The 20807-nt window shown below is 29.9% G+C and overlaps 1 protein-coding gene across 1 annotated transcript; it reads right to left on the bottom strand.

Moving 5' to 3' along the window:
• Positions 1-14386: 14386 nt before the first annotated feature.
• On the bottom strand, positions 14387-18754 carry LOC114399285 (protein indeterminate-domain 12-like). The gene is made up of 3 exons (XM_028361448.1): positions 18006-18754; positions 17335-17731; positions 14387-15465 (listed from the first exon to the last, which is right to left on the bottom strand). The coding sequence occupies exons 1-3, from the start codon at positions 18178-18180 to the stop codon at positions 14655-14657; spliced, it is 1383 nt and encodes a 460-aa protein (XP_028217249.1). The 5' UTR covers positions 18181-18754; the 3' UTR covers positions 14387-14654.
• Positions 18755-20807: the final 2053 nt, after the last annotated feature.

Below are 20807 nucleotides of genomic sequence, written 5' to 3'. Positions count from 1 at the left end.
ACACTCCCTTTCTACCTCTCAATTACCTATTATACCCTTTTTCTTAAAGAAGTATACCCCTTTTGCTTTCCATAAATATCACTTAAGAATTAAGATGGTTGATGAGAAATTAAAAAAATGATAAATGATTATCTTATACATATGTTTTTTAGTCTTATTTTCATCTTATCATTAATGTTCTTTAAATCCTATCTAAAATCTTATGTTCATCTTATCTTTATTATCCTTCAAATCCTAATTTTAAATTATCTTTACCATATTTTCATTATACAATACTGCATTTTCATTATCATTATAGAATCTTTTGTATTTTCCTTCATGTGATGTTGCGTTTCAAAGCACGTTCATCATCACTAACTTCATATATTATACAACTTAATTACAAAGCAAAGCTTTTTGACAATGGTTTCTTTCCTTTAAGTGTGTTAATTCATTTTCTAATCCAATTCCATGTCAACGATTCAGTGCCACAAGAAGTTAGTAATGAAAGTACCTTGAAACACATTGCCACATGAAGAAAAATGTAAAATATTATATAATAATGATAAAATCGCAATATTATATGATGAATATATGGTGAAGATATTTTAGAATTAAGGTTTAAAGAATAATAAAGATAAGATGAAAATAAGATTTTAAATAGGACTTAAAGAACATTAATGATAGGATGAAAATAAGACTAACAAATATGGATATAACATAAGCATTTATCATTTTTATTATTATTTTTCATCAACCATCTTAATTTATTGAAAAATATATACATATTCTAAAAGTATATCTCCAAAATTATGAGTCATAGTTCTTGAGATACATTTCCACAATAGGTATGTATAATTCCAGAAATATATTTATGGAAAGTAAGAGGTGTACTTCTTTAAGAAAAAGGGTATTATGGATAATTGAGAGGTAGAATGGGGTACAGGGTGTACTTAGAAAAATGAAAGTGCATATAGTAAATTGCTTGTTTAAATTGAACTGCCTCTCTGGGCCCAAGTAAAACTGCACGTTGCCCAATGGGAACTGCTAGGGGCACCAGCATATTTGCTGGTACACCTAGCATAACATGCAAAATTTCGATTTTACCCTTTCATAAGCAGTTCCCTCATGGAAGGCCTTGACCAGTGATCACTTTATGATTTGTCTACGGATTTAGAGTTTTTTTTTTTATATGAACAAATGTTTTGTTAGTGATTATTCAAATTTGCTACCTCTTTCCCTTTTCCTTCTCCCTCCCCTTCTATCAATTTACAATAATTTACCACTTTGAACAAATTGTTAATTTTGATTTTCCAAAGCAACATAATTATTAAACCGAATTGTGATAATAAGTACTCTGTACACACTATACAGATGTAAAATTGGTTCGAGTGTAGTGTTACTTGGTGTGCATATCAGAGGGAAATTATTTATATGCTTTTTGGTGTACATTCTCCAATCTCCTATGTTACATTACTATCATTTTTAGGATGCTGTATAATTAATCTCTGTTTTCCATTTCTTGTAGTTGCGGTTTCCTTTACCATTTTCTACCTTAATCGGCGTTCGTAACTCCATGATGCTTTGTTTTGGGTCACAGAGTAATGATTTAGCAGGAACATGACCATGTGGCTGTGAAAGGTGTTGTCGATCAAATTTGTTTAGCACAATTTGAAAATCCAAGAGCAATGATATACTTAGTACCCTTTGCAATTGATTCATGCAAAGAATTTTGATTGTTTTAGACAAATACCAAGCATTCTACCCTCTTTTGAATGTAGCTAAGATCAGCGTACATTTTATGTATTTATTTCTTTATTTCGTTGGGTAATCAGCGTTGCTTTCTTGGTATTCACCCTTTAGAAATTAGAAGTATTCATTTCTTATTGGAAATTTGGTTTATAAGCAAGTGAAATGTTTGTAATGTGTTTCCTATTGTCTATTGAAATCAAGAACCATCTAAATCTAATACGGGTTTTATCGTGCCTGCTGGCCTTCTGGGGAAGTATATATGATTATATGGTTTTTTTTGTCCACATAGTTCATAATTTCATATAATGTTTACTAGGTTTAAAAAAAAAAAAAGTGAACAACAGTAGTTGATTACTATATTTTTTTTTGTCCTCACTTGGTAAAATGCTGCACTTTTGTTTTCATCGCTATTTCAGTGAAAGTCTGTCAGTGCTGAAAATGATGATTTGAAATCAATTTTTTTTATATGCCGTGGAAAATCCTCGACCAGGTCCTCCCTATTGTGATGTGTTGTGACTGTTGTCATTTTGATAATTCACTTTATATACATTCTTATGTATTAATGTTTATCTTTGCAATTTGTTACATTAAAAAGCTATTCGATTATTGGAATTGGGTGCTAGACTGTGTGTTTGAGCGAATGTTTACAAAATCGATTTTGAGTAAAGTTGATTTCACAAAATTTGATGCTTCAAGTGATTTATGTTTAAATATTTTTATCCTAAAAACAAGTTTGTTGTAAAACTTAGTATAAATATTTCAACCTAATATAAAAGCTAGTTTCTAGTTAAACCAAGATTTGGAGGCAAAATCAATTTTATTAAATAAAAACCAAACATTTGTATCTTTTCTAAGATCACGTTTTCTATAAGTGGCAAAATCAATTTTGATACTAAGAGCACAAGGAAGCTAGGCTCATTTTAGTTTTGATAGCAGCTTATCCAATCATAAAAAAGAATTAGTCAAGACAGAGGCTGATAGATTGCTTCTCATCTTTGCCATGTATATCTGCATAGCAAGAATTGTGTTAATTATTTAAGCCTTAACATGCATGACATCTCATATTATTTTAATTTTGGGTTCTCTTCTGGCATGTTGTGCTTATCTAACCTTACCATTTATAACATATTCTCCATGTAGATGTCATTTTCAATTTGAATTCAGATTCATTATGTTTTTCTGACCAAGCAAACTGTTTATGCTTTCTTGTACCAACTGATTTAGACAATTTTGAACTGTATTGAGCCTTTTATTTTTCTCCTGAGAGGGACAGATTACCTCAATGTATACTTTGACAATGGCATATTTTCCTTTCCAGTTTTCTCTATCATGTCATCATTTCAGTGCACGAATCTCAGCATTAGTTGCTCTGCATGTGTATTGAGACTTTAGTTTCTCTTTCGTACATGCGAGAGAATATGCAATTGGATCGTGACATTTTCTTAGTTTTCAGCCAAATACACAATTATATGTAAATTGTGTAAATCAAACTAATCCAATTAAATAAAAAAAGCTAATCAAAGTTGATACAGCAGGTAATAAATTTTGAGGGGGTATATGTGCATGACTTTGGTATTGTTTGGAGATGAAAATATTCTTATTTTCCCTTTATTTAATTATGTTTAGTGAAGTGAACTTTATGGATGAGTTGGCCCACCAGGTATCTCGGAAGAGCAAGCAAATTGATGCATATTTGAAATTTGAAGCTTTTCTTTGTCTGGCTTGTACTTTTCTGTTTGTCAGTGTTTTCAGTTCAGTAGATGACTATCACTAACATAAACAGTGTTGTAAACGTAACATCCATTACACACACGCTATTTGATTAATGCATTGAATTAAATGTAACTTAAAACAGATTGAAATTTTATTGATTCTGTAGTCCCAAAATTCTTGTTTCCTTTCCAAGATACAAAATTGTCAGTTCGGACATAGCTAAACTAGTTTATTGTACCAAACTGATGAACGTGCAAATAAAGTTTCTTCCTTGAAATTCTTGATGTTTACCCTCAAGGTAGACTAAAAAAAAAGTGAAGGACGGATATAAATGTGTTAAAAAGGGTAGTCTGATAGTCTGATTATATTCCCGCACTATCAGTTTTCTCACTGACCTGCTTTAATTTGGCCAGTGGAACAAAATATTTGTAGTAAAATAGGTGAATGAAGAATTAATCTCCACCATTGTTAGCTAATCTGATTGCACCTTTTGTAATAGGATGTTTTAAGTTATATTCATTTGTTGTCACGGGTGAAACCTCAAATTCATCTTTCAAAACTTTAGAATGGAATACAATAATTAGCGAACTCCAATGTCTAGAGGCTTCTCACTGTATGAAGGTATGAAAGAGAGTCATAATACAGTCTTACTCTTACATATACAGAGACGTTGTTTTCGAATTCAAACCTATGACTAATCGATTATCGAGACAACTTTTCGAATGCAAAGGTTTAGGATGAAATAATTAATTCCTAATAATATAAAAATTTAACATTAATTAAAAATCATAAAACTCGTTTATATTAGTCCTTAAGCACTCAATACATTAGTCCCTGGTCAATATATTTAGTCCACACTTGTGATTTTTTAGAAGTTAATTAGGATGAAATCTTTATTTTTCTCTTTACTAGCTTTTTTTATTAATACTTTTCTCTTTTACTAATATAAAAAAAAGGAAAAGAGGATGGTGTCCAATCCGAGTCACACTTACAAAGTTACTTATGTTTATGCCATCCAAGGAAAAGAGTGAAGATTCAATTTTGCAACCTGGAATATATGATACCTTATATCTTGTTTTACTTAACCAACTCTTTCAGGATAAATTTTTATTTTCTTAAAGATTGATGCATGTCCCCTTAAATTTTCCAGGACGAATTAGAGATTTACTCTGGTTAATATTAGCAGTATTCTTGTTTTCTCATTGCAGTGTACTGTATTTGAAATACGGGTACTTTCATTCCACTGTCTGGAAATTTGGTATTTTATGCGGAAATTTTTTAGACATTGGAACTGAATGATGGTGGATTTTACTTTAGTGAATTATAAATTAAAATATTCAACTTTGGATCTATTTGAAGATTGGTTTTTAAAGCAGCTAGACAAAAATATCACCGTCGGAGATTCTACTACCTTAGAGTGCAATTTCATGGCAACTTGTTGCATTGGAAGGAAGAAGCACGGAAAATAAAGTTATGTCAATAGTAATAAATAGGATTAGAAACGAGAAAGGGAAATAAAATAGGGATAGTTGAAATGAGATTTTCTAGTGGAAGATGACATATGCAAGAAGGGGTAGGAAAGAAAAATAGAGGCTTTTGGTTGTCTCTTTGTGGCGCAGAGGGATATGGAAAGAAGCTGTTATTTTAGTAGGCAAACGGGATGTATTGTAACTTAACCCTGCAACTTATAAGTAACCTTTCTAAAAGCTTGGAAATACCATATAACCCCCAACTCTATGATCTTCTTCCAAGGCCCTTTTTTTCCCTTCCTCTCTCTTGCACTGAACATACTGAATTTTAATGACTACAAACTTTTTCCATTCTTTTTGTTAGCCTAGGTTAAATCGCCTAGCGTGGAAACCTTACTTTAATGCCTTATGCAATAATTTCTAGCAATTAAATATGAAACTTTGAGTTTTGGTAGTTGTTGCCAACTTTCTCTTCATTTGCAAATTGCAAAATAGAATTCCATTTTGAGGAGCTTTCAAAACATCAGCTAAGCTATAGCTAGGATTCCATTTAAGTACATTGACAAGGTGGGGATCCTTTGGGATATTATAAAAAGAAAATTTTGAGAGTTTATGTACACTGAAGGATAATGTATCAGGCTAAAAGACTGTTCGGATCTCCGGTAGTTTTGCTGCAGTAAGAAGTACGAGGCAGAAGTAAGGAAGATGATGTTTCCTGAAAATGAAGGTTGGACACAAGGTGATATCGACAATCCAAACACGCTGTAAATATGTCTAGTTTCAGGTTAAGTTGATAAATTAGTACGTGTTTCAAAAAGTTGTCTTCAATATCAATCAACATTCACTCAAATGATAGACCATAGTTATTTTTATGTTTATCACATGGAAAAATGAAATTGTCCGTTTGAAGAACTTCAAATCACAATCCAAACACACCCTTAGTGGTTCAGGTAAAACATGATAAATAATAAATTGCATTAGTTTTTTTTTTTTTGTTGTGTGTGTGTTTGGTTTGCACAACTATTAGAAGCAGTCTTGTTAGTTAAAATATGAGCACCACTTTTAGTAGAATTCAAATCTTATATAATTCACTTTTTCGTTAAAGATTAATCCCTTTAACTAAAACCAAACTTGCATTTAATCATTTATGTTTACTTGCAATGTTGAAGTGCATTTGTAATCAGTTGCTCATCAAAGGCTGCCTGCGATGTGGGGGATATGCACAGAATTTGATAAAGGGTTCACACGAAAGATGGCTGGGAATTGTGATTCAGAACTTTCAAAGCTCCATTGAGCAACCGTTGACTTTTATCTTTCCCTTTATTTTCATTTCCTTTTAATTGATGAGTACCACCTGTGTCACGGACCACCATCACACTCAGCAGAAATACACACAGACATATAGACCATCACCATAAGTAGTTTACCTTTCCACACCACTCACGCTATATATGCAGGTTTTATTTTGGAGCTAGCCTCCTTTAGAAAAAAGGCTCCAATTCTTCGAAACTCTCCATTTTTTTCTGAAAGAAAAAGCAACGAGGAAAATAATTTCTTGGTGTTTGGTTAATTCTTTCGGCTACAAAATGTGCCCACTATTTCCCAAACTAGCTAAACCACAGTTTGTTTAGGATTTTTCAGCAACCATTTACAATGGAATAAAAAGATTTGGCTATGGTGGAAAAACGACATCCATATGTATAGAAACTCGTTCTCTATAAGGTGTGTTGTTAGTTTGGTTTAATTGCATTATCTTTGAACGTTTTCCACCCCTAAATTAGTTTAGGGGACCTATATATTTAGACAATTCATTTATGTTTTTACTATATGTATTAGAGGGTGAAAAATATAGGCAGAATTCACAAGTATAGTTGTATAGTTGATGTAGCAGGTTTTACTTAATATGATAAAAAAAATTTGTTGTTTGTAAACATTATATTCTTGTATTTTTTTATAGGAAATAATCTTTCTCAAGTTAAATAAAATTATTAAAAATAATAAATTTTTCTCTTTAATGTAGTTGAATATGTAACGCTCAAACTCAAAATCCTATTGAAGCTAAAACCTTTTGTGCTAATTAATCCACACATTTTGGTAGTACTAATAATTCCTTTATAGCCTAAAAGCTCACGAGACCGGGATTTAAAATTCCACAAAACAACATAAGATGAGTTGTTTTGCTCCATATATAGTCATTCACAAAAATTAATTTTGTAAACTTCTAATAATAATGGACAGCATGACCCTTTTCGAGACAAGTCTTCTTACATGGTATATATTGAGACAAAATATATGGATACGAAGCTCTGGTGCTTAGCTACCAAATCCAAAACGACGTCACTTTTTTAACATAAGTTGGACAACCTTCATTATTGCATCCAGACAGAGACTTCAACCAAATTATTAAACAAAAAAATGTTAAAAATCGACAATCACAAACACCTGTACGACAGAGATATTTTTATATTTATAATAATCATACATCTTCCCCTTCGGGATCATTACCCTTAGTTGGCCTAAATTAAAACCAAGCAGCCACTTCTGCTTAAAGGTTCTCGTGATTTCTGTAAAATTATCTTAGTTGGTCACTTAGTCATGGTATCCTACGTACCCCACAACTCCTACCAAACCACGACTTTCTTAATAGTTCTTATTTTACCTTCTAAGTGAATTGTTCATTCTAACAAGCCAAATCTATGATGATTAATTTGACGATTTAACAAGGTCACTTGATATATAACTTTCCAAGGGAATTTATTTTGTCTATTGCTTAAAAAAAAATAAAACACGGAAAGAAAATAGTGGGCAGGGGCCGATGACATGTCATTTCCAAATTGCATGGCGTCGTGAACCAATTAAATTTAGTAGTCAAATTTATATGCATTTTACACAATTATGATATTTATTTTATAGGCAAATGTTAATAATTAATATGTAATGTTGATAGGAGATTCTCGACAAACAGTTATGATATTTGTAATCCTTAGACTGATTAAAAATATTAAATTATTTTTGGGTTAAAAATTATGGATATCTCCTAATTCATTCCATCAATGATCATAACAGCCTACACAAAAATTATGTGGGTTAAACATATCATATTTAAAATGTGTTTTAACTCATTTATTAAGATAAAATATAAATTGTCTAATCCTTAACTCTGATCCAACAAAATTATTCATGAATGAGTGAAAAATTCAATGGAAGGAATCCGGATCCGTTTGACAAATGACTCTGCTAACAAGTACCAACATCATGTGATAACCTCTCCCATCCTCTTGTACTTGTCTACTTGATCGTTTCTCTCTTTCAATACAGAATATCCGATTCAAATTCTATATTGAAGCGTAATGCAATGCAAAGGACTACCTGTGAAACGATGCCAGAAGCGTAAATAGTTACGAGGTTACGTCATCTACTCACTAATCTTTTCTAACAAAATTAAGTTCATATTATTGTACCTGTAAATATTTAATGAATTGGTATAGAAAGTCATTTTTACTAACTAATTTTAATTAACTACGCAAGGGGTTTTTATTTTTTTTAATATAAACCACAGGTTACTACTGGAGGTAGAGATGGACTGGCGTAGGAGGTTGCGGACACTAACTTTTTTGTTTTTAATTGGATAAATATCTATTTGGACCTCTCAAAGTGTTAAGTGTAAAAAATGAGATAAATTAATTTTATCATTAATTCTTCTATGTTAACGTTAATGTTTCTATGGATGTGACATACCATATGTATAGATAAAATATTAGGTTATTGTTTATTGGACTGGACTAATATGTTAATATGTTTATTATAAATTAAATTGTCAGTAATTGAAAGTTTTATTTTTCTTTCTTTTATTATACCAAAGTGTTAATAAATTAGTCCTTGAACTTTATGATTTACTGTCAATTTGGTCCTTCAATAATACAATTTGGTGACAAATTAATTGACAAAAGATAAAGTAAATAATTAAATAATCTTAGACATAACATACTTGCATGCTTGCAAATTAAAATTATTACTAGCAAACAGGAAACTCAACTCTAGTTGCCATCAAGTTAACCTAATTCAAAGTCCTAAACATCTCCTTTCATTTATGTATAGATGATAATCTTCTTTTCTATATTCATGTGTCTCAACATGACTTAAATTTGAACGAACATTTAATTTATCAAAACAATTTTTATGATCCCATTTCATAATAGTTTGCTTGTTTTTAAAGACCTCCCCACAATAATGCTCCTTCATAAAGGTTTTAATTTGAAATCTTTTTGTAACTTTTGTCCATGCATAATTACTCCCCTAAGAATGTTCATGGTGCGGTGTGCCTTATTTTTAGATAAAAAAATTATTTGAACCAAACATAAAATAAAGATGCAATTCGATTTAAATATATCATTATTTCTAATCTATTATCATAAAAAATATAAAATCTATTGACTAAACTTAATTAATTATTATGTTATATTATTTTAAAAAAATATATTTTTCATTAAGATTTGTTTAACATATTTTTTTTGGAAATTTTTATTTTTTACTTCTATTTGACACTATTAAAAAATAATATTACCAACTCTTTTTGTATCATAATAGTAAATTGTATATAATTTGATATTTAACATTATTTTTAAGAATATTTCTATATTCTTTTTTAACAAATGAAAGTATAATATGCACCTTGATTATTAAGTAAAGAAATGTAATAAATTATCTAATACTTATTATTAATTACCACAAAAAAAATCAAATATTAAAAGCTTATTAGAGAAAGAAGTACACTATAAATCACATACTTTAATCATTAACAATTTAAAATAATATTAGCTACATAATCCAAAACATACGTTAATAAAATCAATATAATTATAATATGAGATTTGGTTTAATTTTTATAATAATAACTGAAACTGAATCAAACCGCAAAAAAGTATGTGACTTTTAAGTTTTTTATTTTTGCGATTTTTGATTTAATTGATTTTTTGGGATCGATTTGATAATTTAAGAACGGTTTGATGGAGTTTAATTTGAACACCCAAAAAATCTCTCATGGACATCCCTTTTGTTTGCAAATTGCTTTACCTCTAATTGATCATCTTTCTTCCACTTAATATCTCATCCATGAAATATAGTGTGGTCTCTTGTAACATCAATAAACATTCTAACAATGTCAAATTCCATCCGAACCTCCAAGTGCATATGTCTAAAATGGTTTTTTTGCATTGTATTGAACTTCTTGTTTGATAATTGTAATTTCAATTTGCATTCATGCAAGTATGTTGTGTATGAGATTATTATTAGGTGCTTTATTTTTTGTGAATTAATTTGTCAGTTAGTTATATCCCTAAAGCACTAAAATAAGTTATAATATTCAAAGACTAATTTTTCAAAACTTTTTTTAATGGAAAAAGAGTGCTGGAATAGAAAATAAAACGTTTAATACCAACAATTTAGTTTATGATAAACATATTGATACATTAATCCTATACAATGATCAATGACCTGACATCCTATCTATACACATGGATGGTCATGTAGAGATATCACAAGCCACACAGGTAGAAATGTCAACATTAACAAATAAGATTTAATCGTAGGATTAATTTGTCATATTTTTTGCATATTTAGGAACTAAATTTAAATTTCTTATATTTCAGAGACCAAATTGTTCAGCTAAAAACTTTTAGAGACCAAAATAAATATTTATTTTTCTTACTTTGAAAATTTATAATATATATATATATATATATATATATATCATATTAATATTATGATATTTATTTTCTGTTTATACTTTTCAACGTGAAACTAATAACATTTGTTTCTCATTTTAGATAAATATTCTATTTCTTTTTAATAACCTACATTTGTCAAGGTATTTGTATTATATATTTTCTTTTAAAAACAAAATATTTTCGTAAAATTTACTTTCGTTTAATTTTTTTATAATTTTTTATTGTCATATTTCACCCTATATTAAAAATATAAAAAATAACAATTAATAATTTTAGAAATATTACACTTTTTGTAAACCAATAATTGTAATTTAAGGATTTTACGCATAAATTAAGAACAACAATAAATATATCACTTTTTGATATAATTTTACTATAATAGCCTCACTTCTCAATGAATAGACTGCTTTTAACTGTTGTCAATACAATATTGTTACATTTATCAATATATTTAGTGGATTGTCAACCGTTACTCCATTATTCTCTCCGTTATTTTGTTCGGCTGGCATTAATTCCTCAAATGAGAAAGAGCATTACGGTTAATATGCTGCAAATGCCTAAACCCCACTCTCCTATTTTGTTTTGATGAAAAAAAGCAATATTTCACAATCCTACACAATTAGTCTCAACCAATCAACATTCAAGCTCCATCTCATATCACGAAAACCAATTCTCAAGGAGCATAAGTCAGTGATCAATTGTGATTGTTGAACAATTAACAAACACGATACTCAAAATTCATTAAGATTGATGTACTAATTTATGTGGGGGCAAATTAAGAATATATATATATATATATATATATATATATATATATATATATATATATTACACTGAAAGTGAGAACATAATTATTTTAGAACTTTCTTTAAATGTTAAAACTATAATTATTTTGGAATGGATGGAACAAAAATGACCTACTTCCTCCCATCTTGAATATAAGCAACCAAATTTCTTTATTTCTTTATTTTAAATATAAATAAATCTCAATTACTTATATCTTATTTATTCAATGAAATTCTCTTTAAAAAGTAAGGTTAAAGATTTTTTTATGTTTAATATTAAGTTCTAATGAAGAATAATTTAAGAAAAATATTTATTTTTAATTGAAAATTACACAATTTGAACCCCTCTGGTTTTGCTAGAGGATCTCCTGGTCATGCTGGTGCTGGCGAATTATTTTGTGATCACTTTGGAGGTTTTATTGGTAGTTTTTTTTGTTTAGATGGGTTTTCAGTCTCCCCTCTATGCTGAGATTTTGGGACAATCTTTGGATCGAGTGTAATTCCTCTTTAAGAAACCTCTTTGGTTCTTTGGAGCTTTCGTAGGTGATGGGAGCATTGCCTTTTTTTTTTGTAAAGATATAATTTTGATTTTTTCTCATTTATGGGGAGAAAAACTCTTGTGCTGGTAGGCTAGTCAATTTCAGAGCTTTCTCTCGGACTAACTTTTCCTGGTGGGACTCTATCCCGTTTTTTGTTAGGAATGAGTATTTTATGAACAGAATTTGTCTTCCTAGTTATAAGTTTTTATAATTTTGTTATTGGGTTTTGGCCTTATTCCCCCAATATGTTCATCTTTTTCTTATTAAAGTTGGAGCCTAGGGTGCAACCTAGTTGGCATCACTCTTTGCTACATCACCAAGTTTATATATAAAAAAAAATAAAATTAACTGATTTCTTAATAAATATAAAATATCTTTTTTTATATAATCGAAAAAAAGTGCATACAACATATTTATAGCAATCTTTTTATGAAGAACATCAAATGAGAAAAAGTACACAAATTAATTAGAGTCATACTCATATTCCCAATTCCCGTCAGCTTTAAGGACTACCTACGAGTCTACCACCAACACCAGTTAGTCAACAAGCATGCGCGGGACCTCACCTCAGTAAAAGCGTTAACCCCATCGCATAAGTAACATAATAACTACAATACGGTTAATGCAGGGCGTTCTCTGTGTGTGACAGTGTAAATCTCAAAGTCAATGACAGATTTTATTATTGTCTGCTTCGTTAAAGGTCGACAAAGAAATTTGCCTCCCAATAACCCTAACGAATCTTAATTTGTGTGCTGCGCTGATCTTCAACTTTCAGTCACTGAAATTCTTGAAAAATATCATGCATTGAAGCTCTTCTTCTGTTTGTTTTATATACGACCACTATACACACACTAATATAGGAGTACATAGATAAGTACTATCTCGACATTAGTGGCATGCTCATTTACTGTTTCATTTTCAACGGTCTGTCAAGACATCTTTTTCCTTTCTTTAGAGAAAAATGAACGAGAGCAAAAGATCGAAAAATAGAAAGAAGAAATTAAAATGGAAAAAGTGTTGGAAGTATAAATATAAAAACCCATATTAAAACGAAGATTATCTTAAATATCCTCTAATGGAATTAATTTTTTTTTTGCAATATAAAATAGAGATCAAAATATACCAAAATCACTAAAAAAATCAAATAAAAAATATATGCGTGTACATGTGAGTGGCTGTGAAGCCAAAGCTAGTAACACGTATATATATATATATAACCAGGTCAAGATGAAAAACTGTGGAGATAAAGATAGAACATAGGGAGCGATAACAACAAAAGACTAATAATAATTTTATTGCATGTGACATTTTCGCTGTTGCATACTGACAAGAAAGGGCACCATCGTTTCCTCAGGATTCCATCAACCCAACACATACATGCACGCACATAGACGACACTGCCTGCCTCTGCTTTTCGAATATATATTTATAATTATATATCTAGCTAGCTTCCTTTCTCATGTCTCCTTATTTAATTAGGAATCTTTTTAATTAGACTAGTAAAATTAATAGAAAGAAATTTACATAATATGACTAATAATATTTTGAACCAAATAAAGATTGTTAAGTTCATTCCGCGTCTTCGTCAGGCATCAACCTTAGAAATTGAAGAAGAAGAAAACTTAAATATTATGTGTTTTTTTTACTGTTCTCAAATAAAAATTCAAGATTCATTTCTGGAATTCACGAAATGTTTTAATATAAACTTTTATTATCAAATAACTGAGGCAAGACTTTAATTTTAATTGGAAAACGGTACAAACAATACCTAAATACTTTTATCCATTGAAGAAATGTATTTTATATTTTTTTACCATGTTATAAAACTGTGATGATTAATTCCAATTGGAGAACTTAATTGATTTTAGAGGCATTTGTTTCAAATATGATACTGCGTTTTTAGGAATCATGTTCTTAGAAGTATTATTAATAAGGTGTTATTTCAGAGAACATTTGATTAAATTTTAACATTTTTAAGAATATTTTAAAAATTTAAAATAATTGAAATAAAGAGTAAGAGTTGAAATAAAAGGTATAAGTAAATTAAAAAATACTATTCAACATTTTCACGAGAATACAATTTTTCCTTCGCTCCACATAGAAATAAAAGTGAAGTAAATTATGTTATGACTACTTTCTTGAAATGATTAATAACCAAAAATACTTTTTTAAAACTCAAAACAAATATTAAAATGTTATATTCTCAATATTTCACATTTTAAGGAATGATTTTTTAATCTATGAAATAAGCACACTCTTTTAGTAAAACTTGTATTTTTTATTCTTCTACAAAACTCGAAGTCAAACATTTAAAAAATCCAAGTTAAATTCTAATTAGACTAACTTAATGATAATAGATCTTATATTTACTTATGTAGACAAGAAAATTTATATTTGTATTTTATATATTGAGAGGAAGTTCATGACAACAAAGCACCAAATATATTGATATTCAGGCAAATAGAAAAACTGAACTAAAGCATTATTGCACTTGATTTAAATTGAGAGAACAACATTCAAAACTAAGATGTGAAGTCTAAAGTGGATTGGGAAAAAAGAAAATCTATAACGAGGTGTTAAAACCAAAACAGATTGATGATTGACGAATCAAGAGTCAAGGGGTCAGAAGTTATGGCAAAGTTGTGTTGCCTATTTTACCCTCGTGACTTGGAGCTATTCTCATTTCTGTGTCTAACAATTCCCCCACGTCTCGGGGGCAGTGGCTGTCCCAAGGAAACCGAAGCCTTGTTGGGGCTTCAGAAGCGCGTGGTGGTGATGCTGACGGTGCGGTTGGTGGTACTCTACGCCCCCCGCGAACGTTAACATATCCTTCACGTTGGTGCTAACGTCAACCGCGCCGCCGGTAGCATCTGCCGTGAGACCCAGAAAGTCCCTTGTGAGACGGTCACCCTTGAACGTTGTTCTCATGTAGTTGTTATCTGGCACCGCCACCACTGGGTCGAGTTGACTCACTGTTCCGATTCCGAACTCGCCCGAGCCGAGGTGGTGGGTCACGTGATTCACGTGACCCGTCACGCGCTGTTGTGGCCCAACAGGGCCCGTGATGGCAGCGGCTCCAACGGTTGCAGCCTTTTGAAGCAGCGCAGTGGCTGACATGTATGCTGACGTGGCAGATGCTTGCGTGGCCACGTGGAGGTTCCCGAAGGTTGAGGCTATCATGCCCTTGTTGTTGGTAGGTTGTTGCTGTTGGAGAAGTGAAGAGAGGGTGGGGTTGTGGAAGGTTTGAGACTCTGGCTTGATGTGGAGGGAAGTAGTGGCAATAATATTGGTAGGGTTAGGGTTTTCTTGAGATGAGTCCCATTGGTTGAAACTGCTGATTTGGTGGTTTTGGAAGTTCTGTTGTTGGGTTTGGAAAAGATGGAGAGATTGGAATGGATTTGATGTGGTGGTGGCGACGGCAGCTAATTGATTTGCTGATAGTCTAGCACTTTCTTCCGCCAATGCATCACAGAACGCCCTGTGTGTTATGAAACTATCCTTCCTGCGTTTTCATCACATCATAAAGCATTAACATTTAGTGTATAATTACCTAATAACAAGATTAGAGCATTTATTATTGGTTTAGAGTTAGTTAAGTTTATAAAATATGAAAGACATGAATAATAACAATATTGGATATAAAATAAAATATTAACCAATGTCCTAAAAAAATTAATTAAACAACTTAAAAATAAAAATATTTTTATCAAAAAACAAAAAATTATATTATTTATGATCTTTTTTATGCATTCTTATAATTTATATAATAAATGTTTTTTTAATTTCTTAACCAATGTGCTAAGAACAAATTAGTAAGACTTCCCAATTGAAAAATAGAATTATTTTGTTTATGTTATATCACATAAAGAAGAAGAGCAAAAAATGAAGCTTGAAAAAAAAGACTTTTTTTTATTTTATTTTTTATCTTATCTCTTTTTTTTTACCCAGAGAAAAAAAAACATTAAAAAAAAATGAAAGACATAAATTAATAGGAAAAACTATTGCATTATTGTTTTGGATTGTATTACAAAGTGAGTAATGTGCGTGAATGGGAATGGTGATGTTCATCATAAGAGTAACATTAACAAGTAATTAAATGGTCGAGAGTATATTTTATTATATAGGGGAGATCTAGTATACGTGTTTGGAGTATGGAGTACTGTGTCCCGCGAATGCAAAAAGGTATGTATGGGGAAGTCATGCATGCATGGGAGAGCGAATCCACAGGGAATGAAGTGTCAAAGGGTTGGACCAAACGAGATACTATGTCGTCATTTGGTCACACGCTTATGCTTTTGTGCACGAAGAAATGGCTATACAAGCTATGACTATATATTGGCACATAGTGTTGATGGTTATAGTTTGTGTGTTAGTGATGTCAAAAGCCTTTGGAAACTAGTGCTCATGCAAGACACAAAAATATGGAATTGAAGAAGTCGATCTCATGTATATATATTCACTGATGAAAGCTTGAGGAAAGAAAGCAACTTGGCATCTGATATTTTTGCAGATTTATCAGATTTCACAATGATGAAAATTGAGAGATACAATGCACAGCATTCTCAATAAAACAAAATTAAGAGAAGGAGAAAGTCAGAAATCATCACCAATTGTGTCTTTTATATTGGTTTTTTAGCAGACAAAAATAAATCATCATCATCATTTTCTGAGTATGCAGCCACTTGCACACGCGCAAATGTACATAAAGAGGGAAGGAAAGAGAAATTACAAATATTCTAGAAGACAATTGAGCACTCTGACACTGAAACTATGAAGTTAAGATTTAAACTTTTCCATGGAGATAATAATGCAGAAATAGTATTATATCATCATCATCATGCCCTTTATGTATGTGCATGCATCACATGTTTTTTTATTTATAAATAATAATAGTTTTTTTTTTATAAAAAATAATAATTAAAGATAAAAATTGCTATTGAGTCACAGACTACACAGTAGATAAAACAAAAGATACGTGAATTGTGCTTTTTTGGTTATTGCCGCATATTCATTTGGCAGTTTTGGGATTCAAAGATAAGTAAGGTTTCAATCTCTCTTGCAACAGAAGCATGTTGTCCCACTTTCGTGCTACCTGTAAATGCCATTCTTATATTCCATGGTGAGTGCTTACCATTCTTATGTAAAACCAAAGATCCACTGAAAAATAAAAATCTTAATGATAGGCCTTCTGAAAAAATATGAAACATCTTTTTTTAAAAAAATGCGTGCTTGTATTTAAGAAAAGGTCAGTGAAGGAAGGGGAACACTCATGGATCGACATCAATTTAAGTAACACATCAATACCAAAATATGAACATTTTAAAATTGTGAGAGAAATTGGATGTGATATAGAACACAAGTTAATAATTACCTGGAAAAAAGGATTCCACAGTCACATCTATATTCTCTAGTACCACATGTTTTTGAGTGAGCTTTCCAATCTGACTGAACCGCGTATATCTTTGAGCACTTTTCACATTTCCACTTCTTCTCTCCATGCTTTCTGCAGAAGTGTTTCTTGATTCCTGTAAGATCCCCCAGGGCTCTTGAGGGGTCGTGGTGAACGCATGAAGGTTCAGGGCAAACGTAGGCTTTCTTTTTCACCTCTTTGCTGCTCCTTTGCTTCAGCTTCCAAGGGAGGTTGTGGCCCCTCCTATGAAGCTGCAGGTTCTGATCTCTCTGGAAACCCTTGTGACAGATCTCACAAACAAATCTGTTAGTGGCCAAAAGGGTCTTCGGAGATAAGGCTATCACTTCAGCATCTGGGTCTGAAACAAAGATATATATACCTTCAATATTCTAACTGATCAACTGAAGGACACATTTTTTTATAGCAAACATCCCACACAATTTCGAAAGCATTTATAGAAGTACTTATAGATTATCTATCAACAATAATAGAATTTGAACTCTTGTTCTTTTAGAATAAAAATTTTATCCGTACCAACTAGACTTATTTTTGTTTGCAGGATATTTATGTTATATACAGGTACCAAAGAGTTCAATTAATTGTGAAATTATAATGATAATGAAGTATTGTACCTGGATTTCCAGGTAGGCTTCTCTTTTTCTTGATCTTTTGAGGCTGTTGTTGTTGTTGAGGAGAAATGTTTGAGACCCAGGGATTGAGTCCTCCCAAGTCCTGAACTTTTGTCCCAGAAGAAACACTGGCATCCTCAGACAAAGAAGTTGAATTGGAAATAGCAGTGGGGAACATATTGCCTTTGAAGAAAAACTCCAACAGGATGCGAATGAAAAAAAGAAGAAAAAGCGAGACACGATGTTATATTCTATATGCTATTTTGGTTCCACAAGTAGCCACTTTACTTTGCAGTTCGGAACGGATATACCAAGAAGACGATAATTAAGCAAAACAAGTTGAAAGAGAAAGGCATAAGTAGAGATTCTCTTTTGTGGTAAAAAGAAAGCTAAAATTAATCTCGTGAAGAGAGGATATATGATGATGATGGTGGTGGTGTGTTATTTTCCAAGTCGCTATCTATCTAAGCCATGGATTGCTTGTCTGAGAAACTCTGCACAACTATATCAGACAGATCTCTCTCTTTTCTCTCTCTTTGAATTTGTGTATGTGTGGAATTGATCAATGCAAGAGAATCCAGCATGCAATCGAAAGCAGAAGATATTTAATTTCCTAAATACAACAATCTCGATTTCCAAATAGGACTTGTCAACATTTTTTAATTTCTTTTCTTATAGAAAAGACTATTTGTGTATACAAAGAGAGGGGAGAGAAATATGTTATGTCTCTGGGTATTGTAAATAATAGAGACGAGAAGAAAGGGTGATGATGACAGTGGCAGACTAAGGAGGGAGGTGACAAAATGTAAAACGGCTTTGTGGATAAAATTTTATGCAATTTTCGGATTGGAGATATATTTTAAAAAATTATTTAAAATCAGATAAATTATAATAGGTATTTGGACTTTTAATTATAACTTGTTGTACCACTTGTTATCATTTTTTTGTTTGTTTTATTTTTTTAATTGAAGTCATAAAATTATTTACAAATTTATTAATTTATGATTGTTCTTTTTTGGTTTTATGACTTTAAAGTTGTAAATTTTTTTTTTAATTTTTTAAATGTTCATGATTTTGAAGTGGTAAATCTGTTTTTTTTTTTAGTTTTTATTTTAAATTTATAATTGTTTATGGTTTTATTTTATTTTAAATAAAAAAATTAAAAAAATATATTTAAATATATAATAAATAATATTAAGTTAACTTATTAATTAGTATATTTTTATGATTTTATTTAATATGTTATTAATTTATTTTAATGTTTTATTATTTAAAACATGTTATATATATTTTTAATATAGTTTAATTTAAATGTTTTTTTATTTAAAGTTTAAATAATCTATCAATAAAAATTAAAAACAATATAATTAATACATTAATATAAAACGCATAATACAAATGAAAGGAAAACATAAAAATTACAAATTATTTTAGTCATATACTTGTTTGTATGTATAGTTAGTATGATTATATCATTCACTTTTACGCACAATAGATTTTATATTAATGTGTTAATTATGTTAGTTTAAATTTTTATTGATAGATTATTTAAACTTTAAATAAAAAAATATTTGAATTAAACTATATTAAAAATATATATAACATGTTTTAAATAATAAAATATTAAAATAAATTAATAACATATCAAATAAAATCATAAAAAATATACTAATAAATAAGTCAACTTACTATTATTTATTATACATTTAAATATATATATTTTTAATTTTTTATTTAAAACAAAAATAAAACCATAAACAATTGTAAATTTAAAACAAAAATATAAAAAAATAAGTTTACGACTTTAAAGTCGTAAATCTTAAAAAAAATAAAAAAAAATTACGACTTCAAAGTTGTAAAATAAAAAAAATCATTAATTACTGTAAAAAAATTTACAATGTAAAAATTTTTTTGAATAATTTTATGAATTCAATTTAAAAAATACAAATAAATAAAAAATCGTAACAAATTGTACGACTTCTGAGTTAAATGTGATAAGAGTCGACTTACTTCGTTTTTTGATCATGACAAAAAGATAAAACAAAATAAAAAATATTAATAGAGTATTTAAAATTAAATTATATAAAAATAAGGAAAAACTTTGGTGAGCAAAAAGGAGTGGAAGTCTGGAGAGAGAAAATTAGAGAAGGGGGATATGGACTATGGAGTGACACTGAGACATCGCAAATACGGGAAAGTATCTTCACCCATGTCATAACTTGGGAAAATTTCAGCTTTTATTTAACACTAAGCAGTTTAATTTTTATACTGTTAATAAATTAAAATTACTTTATATGTAACTTTTAAAATAACTATTATATATTTAATAGTTTTAGGTCGTATGCAACGATTTATGATTCAATTGGTTGCGCCTCATCTTTATCACTTAACAGAAAGAGCTAGTGACAACGAATAATTTGAAATATAATTTCTTTTAAGTAATTGATTGAAAAAAAATATTAAATATTAATCTAAAAACAGTCTATTTTTCATGTATGAACATTTTAATTTTATTTTATTTTTATGCATAGTGTTTATGATATTTTTATTTCTATAGATTACTATTATTTTTTTATACTTCTTACATTTTTAAATTTTTTATGGTTTTGACAAAATATTTCCATGAACAAAGTTGCCTAATAATCAACTCTCAAATCAGAATGGTGGTTAGGCAAAATCTTGCTAGACATAAAGATTATAAAATTAATTTAAAGCGTAAACATTGTAACTACTTATTATTTATATGAAATTACAGTTTATTTTTATTATGACCATTAAGTACTTGCATCTTCATCTTTTATGATG

The sequence above is a fragment of the Glycine soja genome, chromosome 19, assembly GCF_004193775.1.
Source record: "Glycine soja cultivar W05 chromosome 19, ASM419377v2, whole genome shotgun sequence".
Lineage (NCBI taxonomy): Eukaryota > Viridiplantae > Streptophyta > Magnoliopsida > Fabales > Fabaceae > Glycine > Glycine soja.
The sequence above is the reverse complement of the archived record's forward strand: the minus strand, read 5'-3'. Positions and strand labels throughout refer to the sequence as shown.

Coding starts and splice junctions, on each gene's coding strand:
- LOC114399285 (XM_028361448.1), bottom strand. CDS start 18,180: ATGTTCCCCACTGCTATTTCCAATTCAACTTCTTTGTCTGAGGATGCC. Junction 17,732..18,005: donor AAGCCTACCTGGAAATCCAG/GTACAATACTTC, acceptor TCTTTGTTTCAG/ACCCAGATGCTGAAGTGATA. Junction 15,466..17,334: donor TGTGGAATCCTTTTTTCCAG/GTAATTATTAAC, acceptor ATGAAAACGCAG/GAAGGATAGTTTCATAACAC.